The sequence below is a fragment of the Taudactylus pleione genome, unplaced genomic scaffold, assembly GCF_031769625.1.
Source record: "Taudactylus pleione unplaced genomic scaffold, aTauple2 ptg000634l, whole genome shotgun sequence".
Classification (NCBI taxonomy): domain Eukaryota; kingdom Metazoa; phylum Chordata; class Amphibia; order Anura; family Myobatrachidae; genus Taudactylus; species Taudactylus pleione.
In genome coordinates, this window is record NW_028285036.1 from 2,421,965 (window position 1) to 2,438,082 (window position 16,118).

The 16,118-nt window shown below is 44.1% G+C and overlaps 1 protein-coding gene across 1 annotated transcript; it reads left to right on the forward strand.

The window, feature by feature from the left end:
• Nucleotides 1-14,133: 14,133 nt before the first annotated feature.
• On the forward strand, nt 14,134-15,735 carry LOC148479176 (E3 ubiquitin/ISG15 ligase TRIM25-like). Its single transcript, XM_088454818.1, has one exon. It carries the CDS (start codon nt 14,149-14,151, stop codon nt 15,733-15,735), a length of 1,587 nt encoding a protein of 528 aa, XP_088310944.1. The 5' UTR covers nt 14,134-14,148.
• Nucleotides 15,736-16,118: the final 383 nt, after the last annotated feature.

Consider the following 16,118-nt stretch of genomic DNA (forward strand, 5'->3'; position numbering starts at 1 on the left):
TTAAGTCACAAGGAGATCATACCAGGAGAATGGGAGTTGAATGCAGAAGCTTTTCAGGAAATAATAAGAAGATTTGGGGTGCCTGAGATAGACTTAATGGCGACAAGCCATAATACGAAACTCCCTCTGTGTTTCTCCAGGTACCAGATGAAAGGGACACAAGCAGTGGATGCACTATAAAAAAGTGGAAGTTTCACATAGCATACATCTTTCCACCATTCCCTTTGATATCTCAGGTGCTCAAGAAGATAAGAGATCAGGTAAAAGTAGTGGCAGTATTACCATACTGGCTGAGAAGACCATGGTTCCCAACAGCCCTGAGGATGTCAGTAAAGGAGCCATGGACCATACCAGGCAGAGTGGATCTGCTGAGTCAAGGGCCGGTTTTTCATCCGGGAAAATCAGTGCTCAATTTAACGGCGTGGATATTGAACGGGAGTTACTGAGAAAAAAGGGTATCTCATAGCAAGTCATTAAGATACTGTTACAAGCAAGAAAGAAAGTATATTCAAATGTGTACTATAAAATATGGAAAACATTTCTTGTTTGGAGAAAGGTGATAACTGGACCTTTGACCATGGACATTCCACAGGTGTTACAATTCTTGTATGATGGTTTTATGAAGGGCCTGGCAGTGGCAACTATCAAGGTTCAAATTTCAGCTCTAAGTGTATTACTAGAGAGAAGGTTGTCAGAAGAATAATTAATTAAGAAATTTTGTCAGGCCATAAAGAAGATTAGACCACGGATAAGGTCGTTTGTAGCACCTTGGGATCTGAACCTTGTATTAAACGCTTTGATGAAGGCACCGTTTGAGCCATTAGAAGAGGTGGCTCTGAGATATGTAACATGGAAGGTAGTTTTTCTAATTGCAATTACATTTGCCAGAAGAGTGAGTGAGTTATGGGCGGAAGAACCTTTTCTTCATTTTTTCCCTGACAGAGTGGTCTTAAGAACTAATCCGGCTTTCCTTCCGAAGGTAGTGTCCGCCTTTCACTTGAATCAAGAGATTATTTTACCTAATTTTTTTTTCCTCATCCAGAAAGTGAAGAAGAAAAGAATCTTCATAAACTGGATTTAGTAAGAGTTCTTACTGTATATTTGCAAAGAGTGAAGAAGATTAGAAGAACAAGACATCTTCTAGTGATTCCTGCGGGAGTTAGGAAGGGTTGTGTACCAACCAAACAAACCATAGCTAGACAGATTAGAGAAGTGATCGTCTTCATATATAAAAAGGAAGGACGAAGGATTCCAAAAATCATAAAGGCACACTCTGCCAGGGCAATGTCAGCTTCATGGGCTGGAAAGGCTCAGGCGTCAACAGTGGACATCTGCAAAGCAGCTATGTGGTCTTCTATACATACATTCTCAAAACATATGCTTTGCATATTGCGGACCCCACTTTGGAAGTCAAGTTCTTCAAGGGGCCTTAAATAAATAGATTTGCATCAGACTAAGTCTTGAATGTATTTTTTCTTATACTGTAAGTTAGACCCTTATATAGCGTGGGAGTATCACTATTATTAATAAATAGACTTCTATCAGAGAAATGCACAGGAGTGTCATGCAATGTACTGAAGTTACTTATATATAGTAGAGAAGGAAGCAGACAAATAGGAAAAACATACAAGTAATGAATATTGCCCACAATCACATCAATGCCATACTGTATTTGCAATAACCAAGGGCTAATCAGATCAATACAAATGTTTAGGTTAACATACACAGTTTATGAACATAAGTCATAAATAATACCTGTATCTCATAGATAGATATCTATCTATATAATAAAGACCCCGGTTTAGGGGTCTGCCTGTTCATTCAGGCTAATCTCTTGAACCACTGGACATATTTTGATGGGGTTTTCAATATCTATACAGTATTGGTCGAGGAAGGTTTAGGTGTATGAACGATTCATCTGTAATAAAAGGGAGCGGAGCAGTGAGTATTTTAGTGAAGCAAATTCAAAGAAAAAAATTGCACCAAGCTGTTGTATAGGAGCTGGTCAGGGTGCTGAAAGAGAAAGATTGCTCTCTCGGATTGGCTCAGATGCTACAGACCCTCCAACATGACCCGTTCCATTAGGTACAAAATGCTCTGCTCATGGACTTCCCACCTAATGTATGATTGCAGCCACCAGTGGTGAAACACCAGTCTCATCAATTACCTAGTTCAACACATACATAAGGTGGGAAGTCCAGGAGCATAGCATTTTGTACCTAATGGAACGGGTCATGTTGGAGAGTAGGAAGGGTGGTGTATAAGGGCACATCAAAATGCATTTACATGTTTCTGCTTTTACATCTTATATTAGTTGTGGGGCTGGTCTGCAGTGTCCAAGTAAGCCCCCCCCAACCCCCTGGTGCGTGCGCACTGTGCTAGAGTCCACCCCGCATGTACATATCACATGGAGAATGGTATCGGCACTATTTTCCTGGAGGATTCCTTTCAGGTGGCCTCAGGCTCCGCTCAGGATAAGTGTTGTTAATGAGAGTAAGATGTGGGTTGTGAGCCCCCCTGGTCCCAGGGGTCCCTGTGCACCCATTATAGATACAATACAGACCCGTCCAACATGTCCTCTTCCACTAGGTACAAAGTGCTCTGCTCCGGGACTTCCTACCTAATTTATGATGGCAGTCACCTGTGATGAAACCTTCTTCTCATCAATCAACCAGTTCAACACAGGTGAAAAGGAATAATAAATTAGGTGTGAAGTCCAGGAGCAGAGCATTTTGTACCTGGTGGAAGGGGTCATGTTGGAGGGTCTGACACTACTGAACAAGGCACCTCCAAATGCAGCCACCCTGCAGGGAGTAATAAATGTAACATATAAAGCTAATCTGTAGAAACAGCGCCGACATAGTAGCACGTCGCAGGGTGCATAGAATAGTTTCCCAATGCTCATCCAGAAGGGGACCTAAATCTTCTCACCTGGAATGAAGCTGGAGAGGCCATCAGTCATAGTCATAACATGGCAATAGCAAATGGAGGTGAGCTGCCTGGACCACAGGGCTGTAGCCTGTTGTATTAATGATGTGATTAAATAAAGTTGGTTGTCAGCCTGGGACCCCTTCTAAGCAACATTCTCCTAATAAAATGTGGTACTTAGCATCTATGTATGTATTAATGGTGTGCACCGGCCACTTTTTGTGTTTTGTGTTTTGGTTTTGGATCTGGATCTTTCTTCGTGTTTTGGATCTGGATTGGTTTTGCCAAAACCACCCTTCCGTGTTTTGGGTTCTGGGTTTTGTGTTTTGGATCTGTATTTTTTTTTAAAAAAGCATAAAAACAGCTAAAATCACAGAATTTGTGGGTTTTTCTGCTCCTATGCTATTATTAACCTCAATAACCTTAATTTCTACTCATTTCCAGTCTATTCTGAACACCTCACACCTCACAAGTGTTTTTATGTCCAAAAGGTTGCACCGAGGTAGCTGGATGACTATGCTAAGTGACACGAGTGGGCGGCACAAACACGTGGCCCATCTAGGAGTGACACTGCAGTGGCAGACAGGATGGCAGTTTGAAAAACTAGGCCCCAAACAGTACATAATGCAAAGAAAAAAAAGAGGTGCAAGATGGAATTGTTCTTGGTCCCTCCCACCCACCCTTATGTTGTATAAACAGGACATGCACACTTTAACAAACCAATAATTTCAGCGCCAGGGTCTGCCACACGACTGTGGCTGAAATGATTGGTTCGTTTGGGCCCCCACAAAACAAGCTGGCAATTAATCTGTCCCTGCACAAACTGGCTCTACGGAGGCAAGATGTCGTCCTCATCCTCCTCATTCACCGATTCCTCACCCTCTTCAGTGTTGTGTACATCCTCATCCTCACAGAGTATTAATTTGTCCCACTGGAATCCACCACCACAGGTCCCTCTGTACGTTCTGGAGGCTGGTCTCCCTGGAAGAGTTGATAATTAATTTTTGTGAACATCATCTTCTCCACATTTTGTGGAAGCAACCTCCTACGCCTTTTGCTGACAAGGTTCCCGGCTGCACTAAACACTCTTTCGGAGTGCACACTGGAGGGGGGGCAACTCAGGTAAAATAAAGCCAGTTTGTACAGGGGCCTCCAAATTGCCTCTTTTTCCTGCCAGTACATGTACGGACTGTCTGACATGCCTACTTGGATGCTGTCACCGATGTAATCCTTTAACAGACAGACGCACGCTTGTCGCTGCTGCTTTGAGGATGCAGGTGCGGCTACAGCCCACACAATTCACAAAGACAGAAAAAAAAGAAGAATTTTTTTATTGTTTGTGGAGTGCACTTTGAGGGTTACACCACCCTTTAACAGACAGATGCACGCTTGTCGCTGCTGCTTTAAGGATGCAGATGCGGCTACAGCCCACACATTTCACAAAGACAGAGAAAAAAAGAAGAATTTTTTTATTGTTTGTGTAGCGCACTTTGAGGGTTACACCACCCTTTAACAGACAGACGCACGCTTTTCGCGGCTGCTTTAAGGATGCAGGTGCGGCTACAGCCCACACATTTCACAAAGACAGAAAAAAAAAAGAATTATTTTATTGTTTGTGGAGCGCACTTTCAGGGTTACACCACCCTTTAACAGACAGACGCATGCTTGTCGCTGCTGCTTTAAGGATGCAGGTGCGGCTACAGCCCACACATTTCACAAAGACAGAAAAAAAAGAAGAATTTTTTTATTGTTTGTGGAGCGCACTTTGAGGGTTACACCACCCTTTAACAGACAGACGCACGCTTGTCGCTGCTGCTTTAAGGATGCAGGTGCGGCTACAGCCCACACATTTCACAAAGACAGAAAAAAAAGAATTTTTTTATTGTTTGTGGAGCGCACTTTGAGGGTTGCACCACCCTTTAACAGACAGACGCACGCTTGTCACTGCTGCTTTAAGGATGCAGGTGCGGCTACAGCCCACACATTTCACAAAGACAGAAAAAAAAGAATTTTTTTATTGTTTGTGGAGCGCACTTTGAGGGTTACACCACCCTTTAACAGACAGACGCACGCTTTCGCTGCTGCTTTAAGGATGCAGGTGTGGCTACAGCCCACACATTTCACAAAGACAGAAAAAAAAAGAAGAATTTTTTTATTGTTTGTGGAGTGCACTTTGAGGGTTACACTAGCCTTTAACAGACAGACGCACGCTTGTCGCTGCTGCTTTGAGGATGCAGGTGGAATCTAGATGGGATTTGGAACCGGGGACACACTACCTCCATCAATTGTCTAAATCCCTCTGCACTAATGGTGGATACCGGACGCACGTCTAACACCAACATAGCAGTCAAGGCCTCAGTTATACATTTTGCTTCAGGATGACTGCTGTTGTACTTCATCCTCCTCGCTAGGGACTGTTGGAGGGTCAATTGTTTAGTAAAAGTAGTGGTGTTCCTACTTCCTCTCTGGGATGATGAACAACTTCCAGCAGCAGCAACAGCACTAGGAGGAAGTGGTTCTTGATCTTTCCCTATTTTATTTTTATCGGAGAAAGTTTGGTCCTCCATTTATGTTATATTGATATATATGTGCGGCTAAGGCGCACACAAACACAGAAAATATTTTTTTATTTTTGCTGGAGAGTAGTGCACTTTGTGGGTTACACCACCCTTTAAGAAATGAGCCAGCCGGCCCTTTACTTATGGGACACAGGCGCATGCTTGGCGCTGCTCCTTTGTTGATGCACGTGCGGCTACTGCGCACACAATTCACAAACACAAAAAAATATATATTTTTATTTTGTTTGGAGTGCCCTTTGGGGGTTACAGCACCCTTTAGCGGTCAATCCAGCCGGCCCTTTATTTATGGGACACAGGCGCACGCTTGGCACTACTTTGTGGATGCACGTGCATCTATTGCGCACACAATTCACAAATACAAAAAAATATATTTTTTAATTTTGTTTGGAGTGCCCTTTGGGGGTTACAGCACCCTTTAGCGGTCAATCCAGCCGGCCTTTTACTTATGGGACACAGGCACACGCTTGGCGCTGCTCCTTTGTTGATGCACGTGCGGCTACTGCGCACACAATTCACAAACACAGAAAAATATATTTTTTTTAGCACTTGGGGGCCAGCACCCCTGATGGACAGAGCACCCCCTGGACAACACTACAGCACCCCTTTAGGACTGGGACACTGCACAGGACTTTGGAGTGGACACAGCCCCTATGGACAACTGACTGCACAACACAGTCCAGCCAGCCCCTATGGACTTTGAAGTAGTGGACACAGCCCCTATGGACAACAGCAGCACAGCGCAGCACAGCACTACACTACACAGCCCAGCCAGCCCTAACTCCCACCCTCCCTCTTCACTGTCCACAGCCGAGTGAGAAAATGGCACCGACGCGGGTACCTTATATATGATCCAAAACCCGCGAGACACGGAAGGCGGGATGATGACGTTTTGCCTCGATTTCAGATCCGAGTCAGGCGGGAAAAGTCGAGCCTGACTCTGATCGGCCTCGGATAGGGGGGGGCTCGGGGGGTTCGGATTTCAGAAATCCGAACCCGCTCACCCCTAGTATGTATATATGAATAATGGTGCATACACACTGTCACATGTGTCAGATGAACGACTGAACGATTTTTACAACGATTTTAACGATTTCATGAACGATATCGCCCAAATCTTACTGCAAACATAGACGATGTCAGATATCATTATCTGACAAATGGGAACGCGCATCGTTCATTGTTGCAAGCACACGTCATATTTTCTTTCAGATATGAAATGATTGAACGATTTTCTAAATTGTTATCGTTCAAATCTGAAAGAAAATCTGACGGTGTATATGCACCATAATACATCCCACAGATATACCCTGGTGTGATTGGTGCACTTAGAATAGCCCCTCCCATCACGCAGGCCCATGCCAGAGCTTTCCTGACTGGTTACTGCAGTCACAAACATGAACTCATCCATTTCAGCTGTATAATGTGCTGCAGTGATTTCTGTCTTCCATCCAGCAGAGTCCCGGAGGTCCCAGATGCAGCCTGTGGTCACCTTATATAGGTCTGGTCACTTGCTGCCCTTATGGTTTTTGACAACTATTATAATATTTTAGTATATATATTTTTTTCTAAACAAAGTTCTACTTGACAATTGGAAAACACTTTCCATAGCTGCTCTGCAGATCCTAATGGGGAAGGGAGAGAATGTAGTGCTGAGTTTTATAGCCAATATGACGTTTAATTGAAAGTATCACAATACGTCTGAGGAAGGTCAGTGCCATAAACAGTGCTCAATCCTTAATTGAGGTGATCACTGATACACTAACATTAAAAAACAACGTAAAGTTTTACTTCTTTATATAGAGGTGCTATTGATTTCAGTTTGTTTATATCATTTTTGGGTTTTATATAAGCATGGTGCTGAATGTGATTTGATTTACATATATAATGCTCCCCAAAGGATTGTAAATGATACACTGATATTTTACATACCTGTACTGATAATGTATTTTATACTGGAATTCATTTTTGCATGAATTGTTTTTTTTTGTAAACCGTAACCAGTGAAATTGGGGTCATACAAAGCCCTATATACAGTAGCCAAAAATTAATAGGGAAACCCCGCCATAAAAAATAATAATAATAATAATCTGATGTGAATGTAATAGTTGTAATTTAGGAGTGACATCACATTTCCCTTAGGTCAGTCATACAAAAGACACCAGGGGCTTCAAACCAGAAATAACCAGTCTTGGGCTGCCTGTTGGAATCTGTGAGGTCATGCTGTGATGTCATAATGGTAACTGCCTGTATCAGGGCTTTGCTGTTGCTGCCTCTCTCATACACTACCAGCTCACTGACACTGCACCACACACCAGCAGGGGATACTCCATAAGGTTAGTGACTGGACAGAGATAAGGGCAGCTTAGTTCTATGCGTCGGCAGACAGCGTGACTACTGTAATATGACTCGTGACCGCGGGGACAGGGCAGTATTGGATAAATACAGAACCTCACACCTAGTGGGACAGTGTCATTACAGCCCAAAGTGGCTGCATCCTGGGTGGACACTGTCTGGATGGGACTATACTGTTCCTAATTAAATCCTTTACACAGTGCTCCAGGTTGTTGTTGGATGGGACCATACTGTTCCTAATTAATTACTTTACATAGTGCTCCAGGTGGGTGTTGGATGGGACTATACTGTTCCTAATTAATTCCTTTACAGTCCTAAGCCTGGTATGCCAGTATTGCGGCCTGTTCCATTGTTATTAATGTGCAGAGGTGTGAGAGAATTACAGCATATTGTGCTTTAGTTATTTGTTTTTATCCAATACTGTCATTAGTAAATGTTACATCTAGATCATAGTTTGGGCTCCATGTAAGAGTGATAATAAATGCCAGTGGCATATTTTGTTTTGTGTCACTGTGATACATACGAATATGCTGCTAGTATTTACCATCACTTACCTGTCCAGCGAGGCCCAGCGGTGTCCTCCTCCTCCGCTGCATCCTCTGCTGTGTTGCTGGCAGCCTAACGCTGCCGGCGATGGGTCACTGACTAATGTACATACGTGATGACCGTCTGTGTATGTGCATAGAGCTCAAACCCTGTGGGGACATCAGAAACAGCGTTAGAGCTGTTTGCTGAATATAACATTGCAGTCATCACCCCTATTAGCACCAGAAATGAGGACTAAAGGGATCATGACTCTTTCTTACATGGAGCTCTATGTGTCCCTGACTTGTCTCTCCCCCTCCCATTCCCACTTCTCCTGTCTGTCACTCTCTTTTCTATCTCTCACCGTGGACATACGATCGCCATCGACGTGCAGATGCGTTTATCACCGGCCAGGTAATAGGTAAAAGTAGCAGACTGAGGTGACAGAAGGGATCACAGGTTATGCACGGTTAGTGGTGGGTGGGTGATTTGGGCAAACTCTGCATAGCCTCTTAATGCCTAGAGGGACGGGCAGTCTTTCAGCCATGGGTCCCCAGAGGTTTCCTCCACAGGGGGTTTTCCTCTCCTGAGCGCTGAAGGATGATTCTTTGTGAGTCATGAGGTTTCCGCCATCTTGTTCCTCTTATAGGACAAGAGTGTAAGAATTCTGGATCAATCTTGGTCCAGAATGCTCTATTTTTTAATGCAGAGTAAATAAAACAAAAGTTTATATATTACTTGAAATAAAAGCTTAACTATTTTAAAAATATATATTTCTGCTTGGTTGTCTTTATTTTTATGAATAAATGCTCTCAAAAGTAGAAGAGGCTGAAGTGAGGCCTGGTGAGGTAAATGAGAGCAGAGTTGGTAATGGAGGCAATATGGTGGTGGGGAGGCTGAGAGGATGAAGGCTCAGCTTAGATAAAGTACAGGTAGAGGTGTGAGATCTGCAGGCTTAGAGCCTAAACACTGAGGTGACAATGCAAATGAGAGGGCTTTATGGAGGAGACATGATGAGATTGGATCGATGCCTCTGAGTAATAAGTGATCAAGAATTGTATGTAAGAGATTAATGCAAGTCAAGAGAGGACACATAATTGGGGAAAATACTAGGAGAGATCCTTGCTAAATCACCAGAACCATGCATTGTTTATTCTACACAAGAGAGCACCAGACGAGGCAGCCATCTTGGGTGCACTTCATACTTTATAGCTTACAATGTGCATTAGCAATACGTGAAAATAAGACATACAAGGGTAAAATGAAAAGCGACTAACAGGATACTCACTACATAAATAGTTCTGCAGCTTACAGAGTAAGCAATATGGTCTTACTCTATAAATGCTTTCATCCATTATTTTCCTTCACAAAATGTTTTAAGTGAACTGTGGGGAAACTATCCAGAGGGGCCAGGCACATGCAATAATGTACAAAAAGTATCTGACTGAAAAAATAAGCAAACAACAAAAACAAAAAAAAGTGATATTAATCATGGGATACTGTATTTAGAAGATGTTAGACTCATTCATACTCATTGTTTTGGTGCAATATAAACCAATGCAAGCATATGAGACCATCTAAACATATATTTATAAAATTCTAATATCATACAGGTTTTATCTAACTGTCACTTGAAAACCAATTTCAATAAAAACACAATAAAAGTTTGATGCCATATTAGCATAAGCACTGTCGCTCCAATGTATATAAAGGATGCTGTGAACAAAAATAAATTATATTGGGATAAATAGAATCTGTTAGATTTATATAGAAGATATATACCCTTCAAATGTGTACACAGTAAGTGCAGCTCAGACTCATAGACAAACAGGAGCCCATGCAGATTGCTAGCTATAGGGGCATATTCAATTAAGTACGAGAATAGCACAAATTCCACACCTGCAGGGTTTTTCCTGCAGGTGCAGGATTTTTGCTATTTAATTAGGTGCAGGGTTTTTAATTTTTTGAGTGCCAGGAGGTTTTATTTTCGCACTACTAGAGCACAACCAATTTTTCTTAAAATCCCAAATTTTAGGAAAAATGGTTGGGTATTGCTCTGGGACCCCGGTGGCAACCCCCTAATGGCTGATTAAGCAATTATAAGTTTCCAATTAGCTTAAGTAGTCATTACTCACCTTTTGCAGTGCTGCCTCCTCCTCCTGTTCTTCTCTCCAGCATCGCAGACAGCTTCTAGGGAATGGCCAAGCACAGGACAGGTATGTACTACCCCTCCTTCAACAACCTCCCGCATATTACATGACCCCCTCTACCGTGCACCCCCCTCCCCGCATACATCTACACTAGCCCCACTACCCTGCACCCCCTCATGCACACACTACCCCCACTAGTCTGCACCCTTCCCCGTACACACTACACTACCCCCCACTTTCCTGCACATCCCTCCCCAAACACACTAAACTATCCCTGCTACCCTGCACACATTACACCAGTGGTGGAAGGGATGTAAAACCAGCCCAAGAAACTTCTGGATGCAACCCCAATTAAGGCGGGATATGACAAGGGGGTGGGGTTTGTTGAGGGGGGTGGAAACCCCCTCACAGGGCCTGATTCTGAGTTGGATGCATTTGTGACCTTCTTTGAGTCTTTTGCTGCTGTTGTGTAGTGACTTTATTCTAGTGCCGCTACAAAGCCCTTCCCTGGTGTACATCCATGCATCCAAAAGTGCCAGGACTGAGATACCCATTTTCAGTGTCTACAGATGCTGCAACCATGCTTTGTGCATCTTTAGATGCCACCATCGGTGGCACCATTGAAGCATGGCCTCCAATGTGAGCAATTCAGCATCTCTGTACACAATCACTTTCAGTAACACGCCCGTGTCACTCCAATAACACGCCCGTGTCACTCCAATAACACGCCCGTGTCACTCCAATAACAGGCCCGTGTCACTCCAATAACAGGCCCGTGTCACTCCAATAACACACCCACACAGTGTTTCATCTACGCCTGATCAGCTAACCCCATGCAACCATGGAATACACTTTATTGTGCATGCATCTGAATCTGTGCTGCAACTCTGTATGAACACCATCAGGATGCATGCATGGTGCAACTCAGACAAATGATCCAAAATACAGATCCAAAACACAAAACCCGGAACCCAAAACACCGAAGGGTGGTTTTGGCAAAACCAATCCAGATCCAAAACACGAAGATCCAGATCCAAAACACAAAACACGAAAAGTGGCCGGTGCACACCCCTACTAATAAGCATTTTCCTTTATCCTTCACCGTACTTTTCAAAAAATGTTTGTGCATCAGCATGCTATAGTCATACTATAGTTCATACTATACCCTTACAAATGGAAATCTTGCAGTCCAAGGTTTTTTCTTTTAGTTATTGAGCAGTCACACTACATTCCTGCAATTATAGCTAAATAAATGTGAAACACAGCCTACACCATCTGTAGATGGTGGTGCACTTAACTGCAAGCTGGCAGGTATCAGTACGGGCTATGCATTGTTTACAGATCAGATGAGGCCATCTTGTGCGATTATATATAGCTCTCTAATACTGCAATTAAATCGTTTCTCAGGCTCTCAGGTGTACACCACCACCCAGACCAGACAAACAAGACCAGCAACTTCTGACCCTGTAATAAACATCTTCCTGCTCTTTACAACCATAGCTCGGTATACACGACAGCATGTTAAAAACCTGTGCAAGAACAAAACCGTGAAGAATGAGCAGCAGTCCAAGTGAAAATAGGCAAACCTTCCAACCATTCCAATTTCAGAGGGACAGTCCATACCGGTAGCCCAGCCCGATGGCGAGTGCTCCTGCTAGCGGAGTTCTGGGTTGCGAAGAGGGATCCTTTCGGATCCCTCCACCCCTGTCAGGCTCCTTTTGCCGGACACACATGCGTGCTAGTGTCACTGCTCCGAAAGCCGCGCGTGGGGACAGCTGATTTTCGGATGATGAATTGCTTCGGCGTCTGAGGAGTTAGAATATTAGTGAATATTAAAGATCATTAACATCATGAATAGACCCCTAAGAGGAGAGAGGACCAGTGTGCAGACTCCATGTGGGGTCCCTTCTCTCTGGCAGCACAGTAGGTTCTGGCTTTGTTCCAGATTCTACTGCGCAGGTCTCTGGAAACATGGCGTCCGTGCCACGTTCCTGGGGACTACTCTTTTGCGCATGTGCAACAAAACAGGAAAATGGCCACTGCACCATTTCACTAGTGATTTCAGTGATACTGCACTGCTGACAAACGCGAGATGCTAGAGAGTGAAGTATAATTGTGGGTGCAATGTATGCAATATGGGACCATTGGGACCCAGGGTCCTGTGTGCACCACACTCCCTGCACCCATTATAGATACGCCAATGGCTGGAGGCAGGGGCTGGCTGGCAACTTTCAGCCTGGGGGGCAAATACAAGCAAGTGGCCCCAGCTTTTCTACTAGTACATTGTGAAATACTCCCGAGCTTGGCCCCGTTAGGTTAATGCCATGTCCAGATAGTGTTACCCTATAGTAGCCTATGGGCTACAATTTAGCAAATTATTTTGGAAAGGGGTGCTCCGGATCCCTCTCCGTTGGCCCTGGTGATATATGCGCAGGCCAACTGCCGCGCATGCACAGACCAAACCAGAAAGCTTCCAGCTCTTCACCAGGGCAGGCGCTTATCAGAGGATTTTAGTAAATTTGAATGAAAATATGAATTTACACATTGAGCCTTTGGTGTAAAATATTTATCGCATCTGCATTAAAAATACGTATTGTGATGAATATGCCCCTTAGTAACATAAATTTGTGCTTGCCTGCCATCCTTAGGTTCAATTTTGTGGTGTTGAATGTGAACCGTCCATCCATGCCAAATCTGATCGCACCCATGCGGTAAGGTGGCAGAGGCAATCATGCTGGTAGGGAGCATAGGCATAGATGAGGAGGGGGCACAGGTACAGATGAGAAAACGGGGACAGTGGGAGAGACTGCAGGGGAGCAGGGGGAGGAGCTGCAGGGGTTAAGGGACCAGTGGGAGAGAGTACAGGGGGTACCTGTCAGAATAGCAATGGAAGTGTTCCTGCCATTAGCTGCAGCAGCAGCAAAGGGGGATATAGAGGCTGGTGTATGTACAGTCTGCAGTATGGACATCTCGCTTTAGTCAACATCTTAAAAAAAAAAAGAGTCACCCAGCCAACAGGCGGCCCCCAGGGAACTTCCCGGTGATGCCTACGGCCAGTCTACCACTTGCAGCATGCCATCGAGGGTCGTGTTGTGCTATGGGGCATGTCTACCACCACTCAGGGTAATTAACATTGAACTTGAATATATTGGATAATCCCGGTATTTATTTACAATTGGTATGACGAAGGTTTACAAAAATATACTGAGCATTGTACAGTATACACAGCACAGTGCAATATTATGCTGCACACATTACACACAAAATTGAGCAATACTGCACTACACACCACTGTGCATTATGCTATACACATACATAGCACTCTACAATATACAGAGCTCACATATACTAAGCACTGCAAAGTATATATATATATATATATATATATAATATATACATATATATATATACACACAGTATTACCTTTACTGTTTTAAGCAAAAGGACATTCCTGCATGATGTCACTTTTTGTTTTGGCTGTGTCCCTTAGTGTAACTGAGCCTATAGCTATAGTCTGAGTGGCAGCCCAGCCTCGCCCTGTGTGCACAATGTGACCTCACTGGTATCTGAGTGTCAGAGACTTTCACTTTCATTTCTCTCTCCTGCTGCCAGCGATGGCGTCTGCTGATCTGAGACAGGAGCTGGACTGTTCCATCTGCCTGAGCATTTATACAGATCCTGTAACCCTGAGATGTGGCCACAACTTCTGCCGGGTCTGTATTGATCGTGTGCTGGATACACAGGAGGGATCTGGAGTTTATACCTGTCCTGAATGCAGAGCAGAGTGTCAGGAGCGTCATGCACTGCAGAGGAACATAACTCTGTGTAACATTGTGGGGAGTTTCCTGTCTACTCAGCCAGATCAGGAGGAGACTGAGATCTTCTGCACTTACTGTGTGGACTCTCCTGTACCTGCTGCTAAATCCTGTCTGCTGTGTGAGGCTTCTCTGTGTGATAAACACCTGAGAGTACACAGCAAGTCAGCAGAACATGTCTTATGTGATCCCACCACTTCCCTGGGGAACAGGAAATGCTCTGTTCATAAGGAGCTCTTCAGATATTACTGCACTAAGGACGCTGCCTGTATCTGTGTGTCCTGCTGTCTAATTGGGGAACACAGAAGACATCAGGTGGAGTCGCTGGATGAGGCGTCTGAGAAGAAGAAAGAGAAGCTGAGAAATGTTCTGCAGAAACTGACCACAAAGAGAGCGGAGGCTAAGAAGAGAGTCCAGAGTTTGCTGGAGCGCAGGAGAGAGGATCAGGGAAAAGCAGCTGGTGTAACCGAGACAGTCACTGCCATGTTTAGAGACATCAGGAGACAGCTGGAAGACCTGGAGAAGAGAGTCCTGTGTGAGATCTCCAGGCAGGAACAGCGCGTTTTACTCTCAGTCTCTGATCTGATCCAGCAGCTGGAAATAAAGAAGGACGAGCTGTCCAGGAAGATGCGTCACATTGAGGAGCTGTGTAACATGTCTGACCCACTGACTGTCTCACAGGAACCAGACACAGGTGACTTGTGTGATACTGAGGACACAGAGAGACATGATAACCAGGTCCATGGTGCAGGAGATCTGGATGTGGGTCTCATCTCAGGGACATTACACACATTATCTGATATAATAACAGGTATGAATACAGGGATCTATGTGCAGGAAGATACAAACCTATTACTGGATGTAACCACAGCTGGTAATAATATACAGATATCAGGTGACAGGAAAACTGCATCATGGTCACATATAAAGCAGAATCACCCAGTAACACCAGAGAGATTTCAGTGTCCTCAGGTAATAAGCACCAGGGGATTCTCCTCAGGGCGACATTACTGGGAAGTGGATGTCAATAAATTAGGGGGCTGGAGGGTGGGAGTATGTTATCCCAGTATAGACAGGAGAGGAGATCTGTCATATATTGGATGCAATAACAAGTCCTGGTGTTTGTGTAGAAGGTATAATAGTGTGTCTTCAGTAATACATGACAGGAAAGAGATTGGATTAGCTAACTATACCCCCTATGACAGAGTGAGGATATATCTGGATTATGAGGCAGGACAGATGTCCTTTTATTCTCTGTGTGACCCCATCAGACACTTACACACCTACACTGCTGCCCTCACTGAGCCCCTTCATGCTGCATTATGGGTAGAGATAGGTTGTATAACTATATCTGGGGGTGTCAGGAGCTGGGAGGAATTACCATAAGGGAGCTGCCCAGAGGAATCTCCCCTCTGCACAGGGAGGGTAATATAACTGAGGAGACCCTAAGCCAATAGAATGAAGCTGTAGGTGGGGCTACAGTTGAGCCCCTCCCCCTGTGTAACCACATGACTGGATGTGTTCCCATGTTGGTGTATTAGAAATTTTCTCTGTGGGGGGTTTCCCAACTCTGACTCACTGAGGGGTCTATTCATCAACACTAAAATAATGTTTTTAAGGACATTTTCCTTAAATAACGTTATTTTAGTATTCATGAAGCCACTTAGCACAGGAGATATCACAGATATCTCCTTGCTAAGTTCCCCTGCATTAATTTCCACACTCCCCATACATTAGTACATTAGTACATTAGTATGGGGACATGGAAA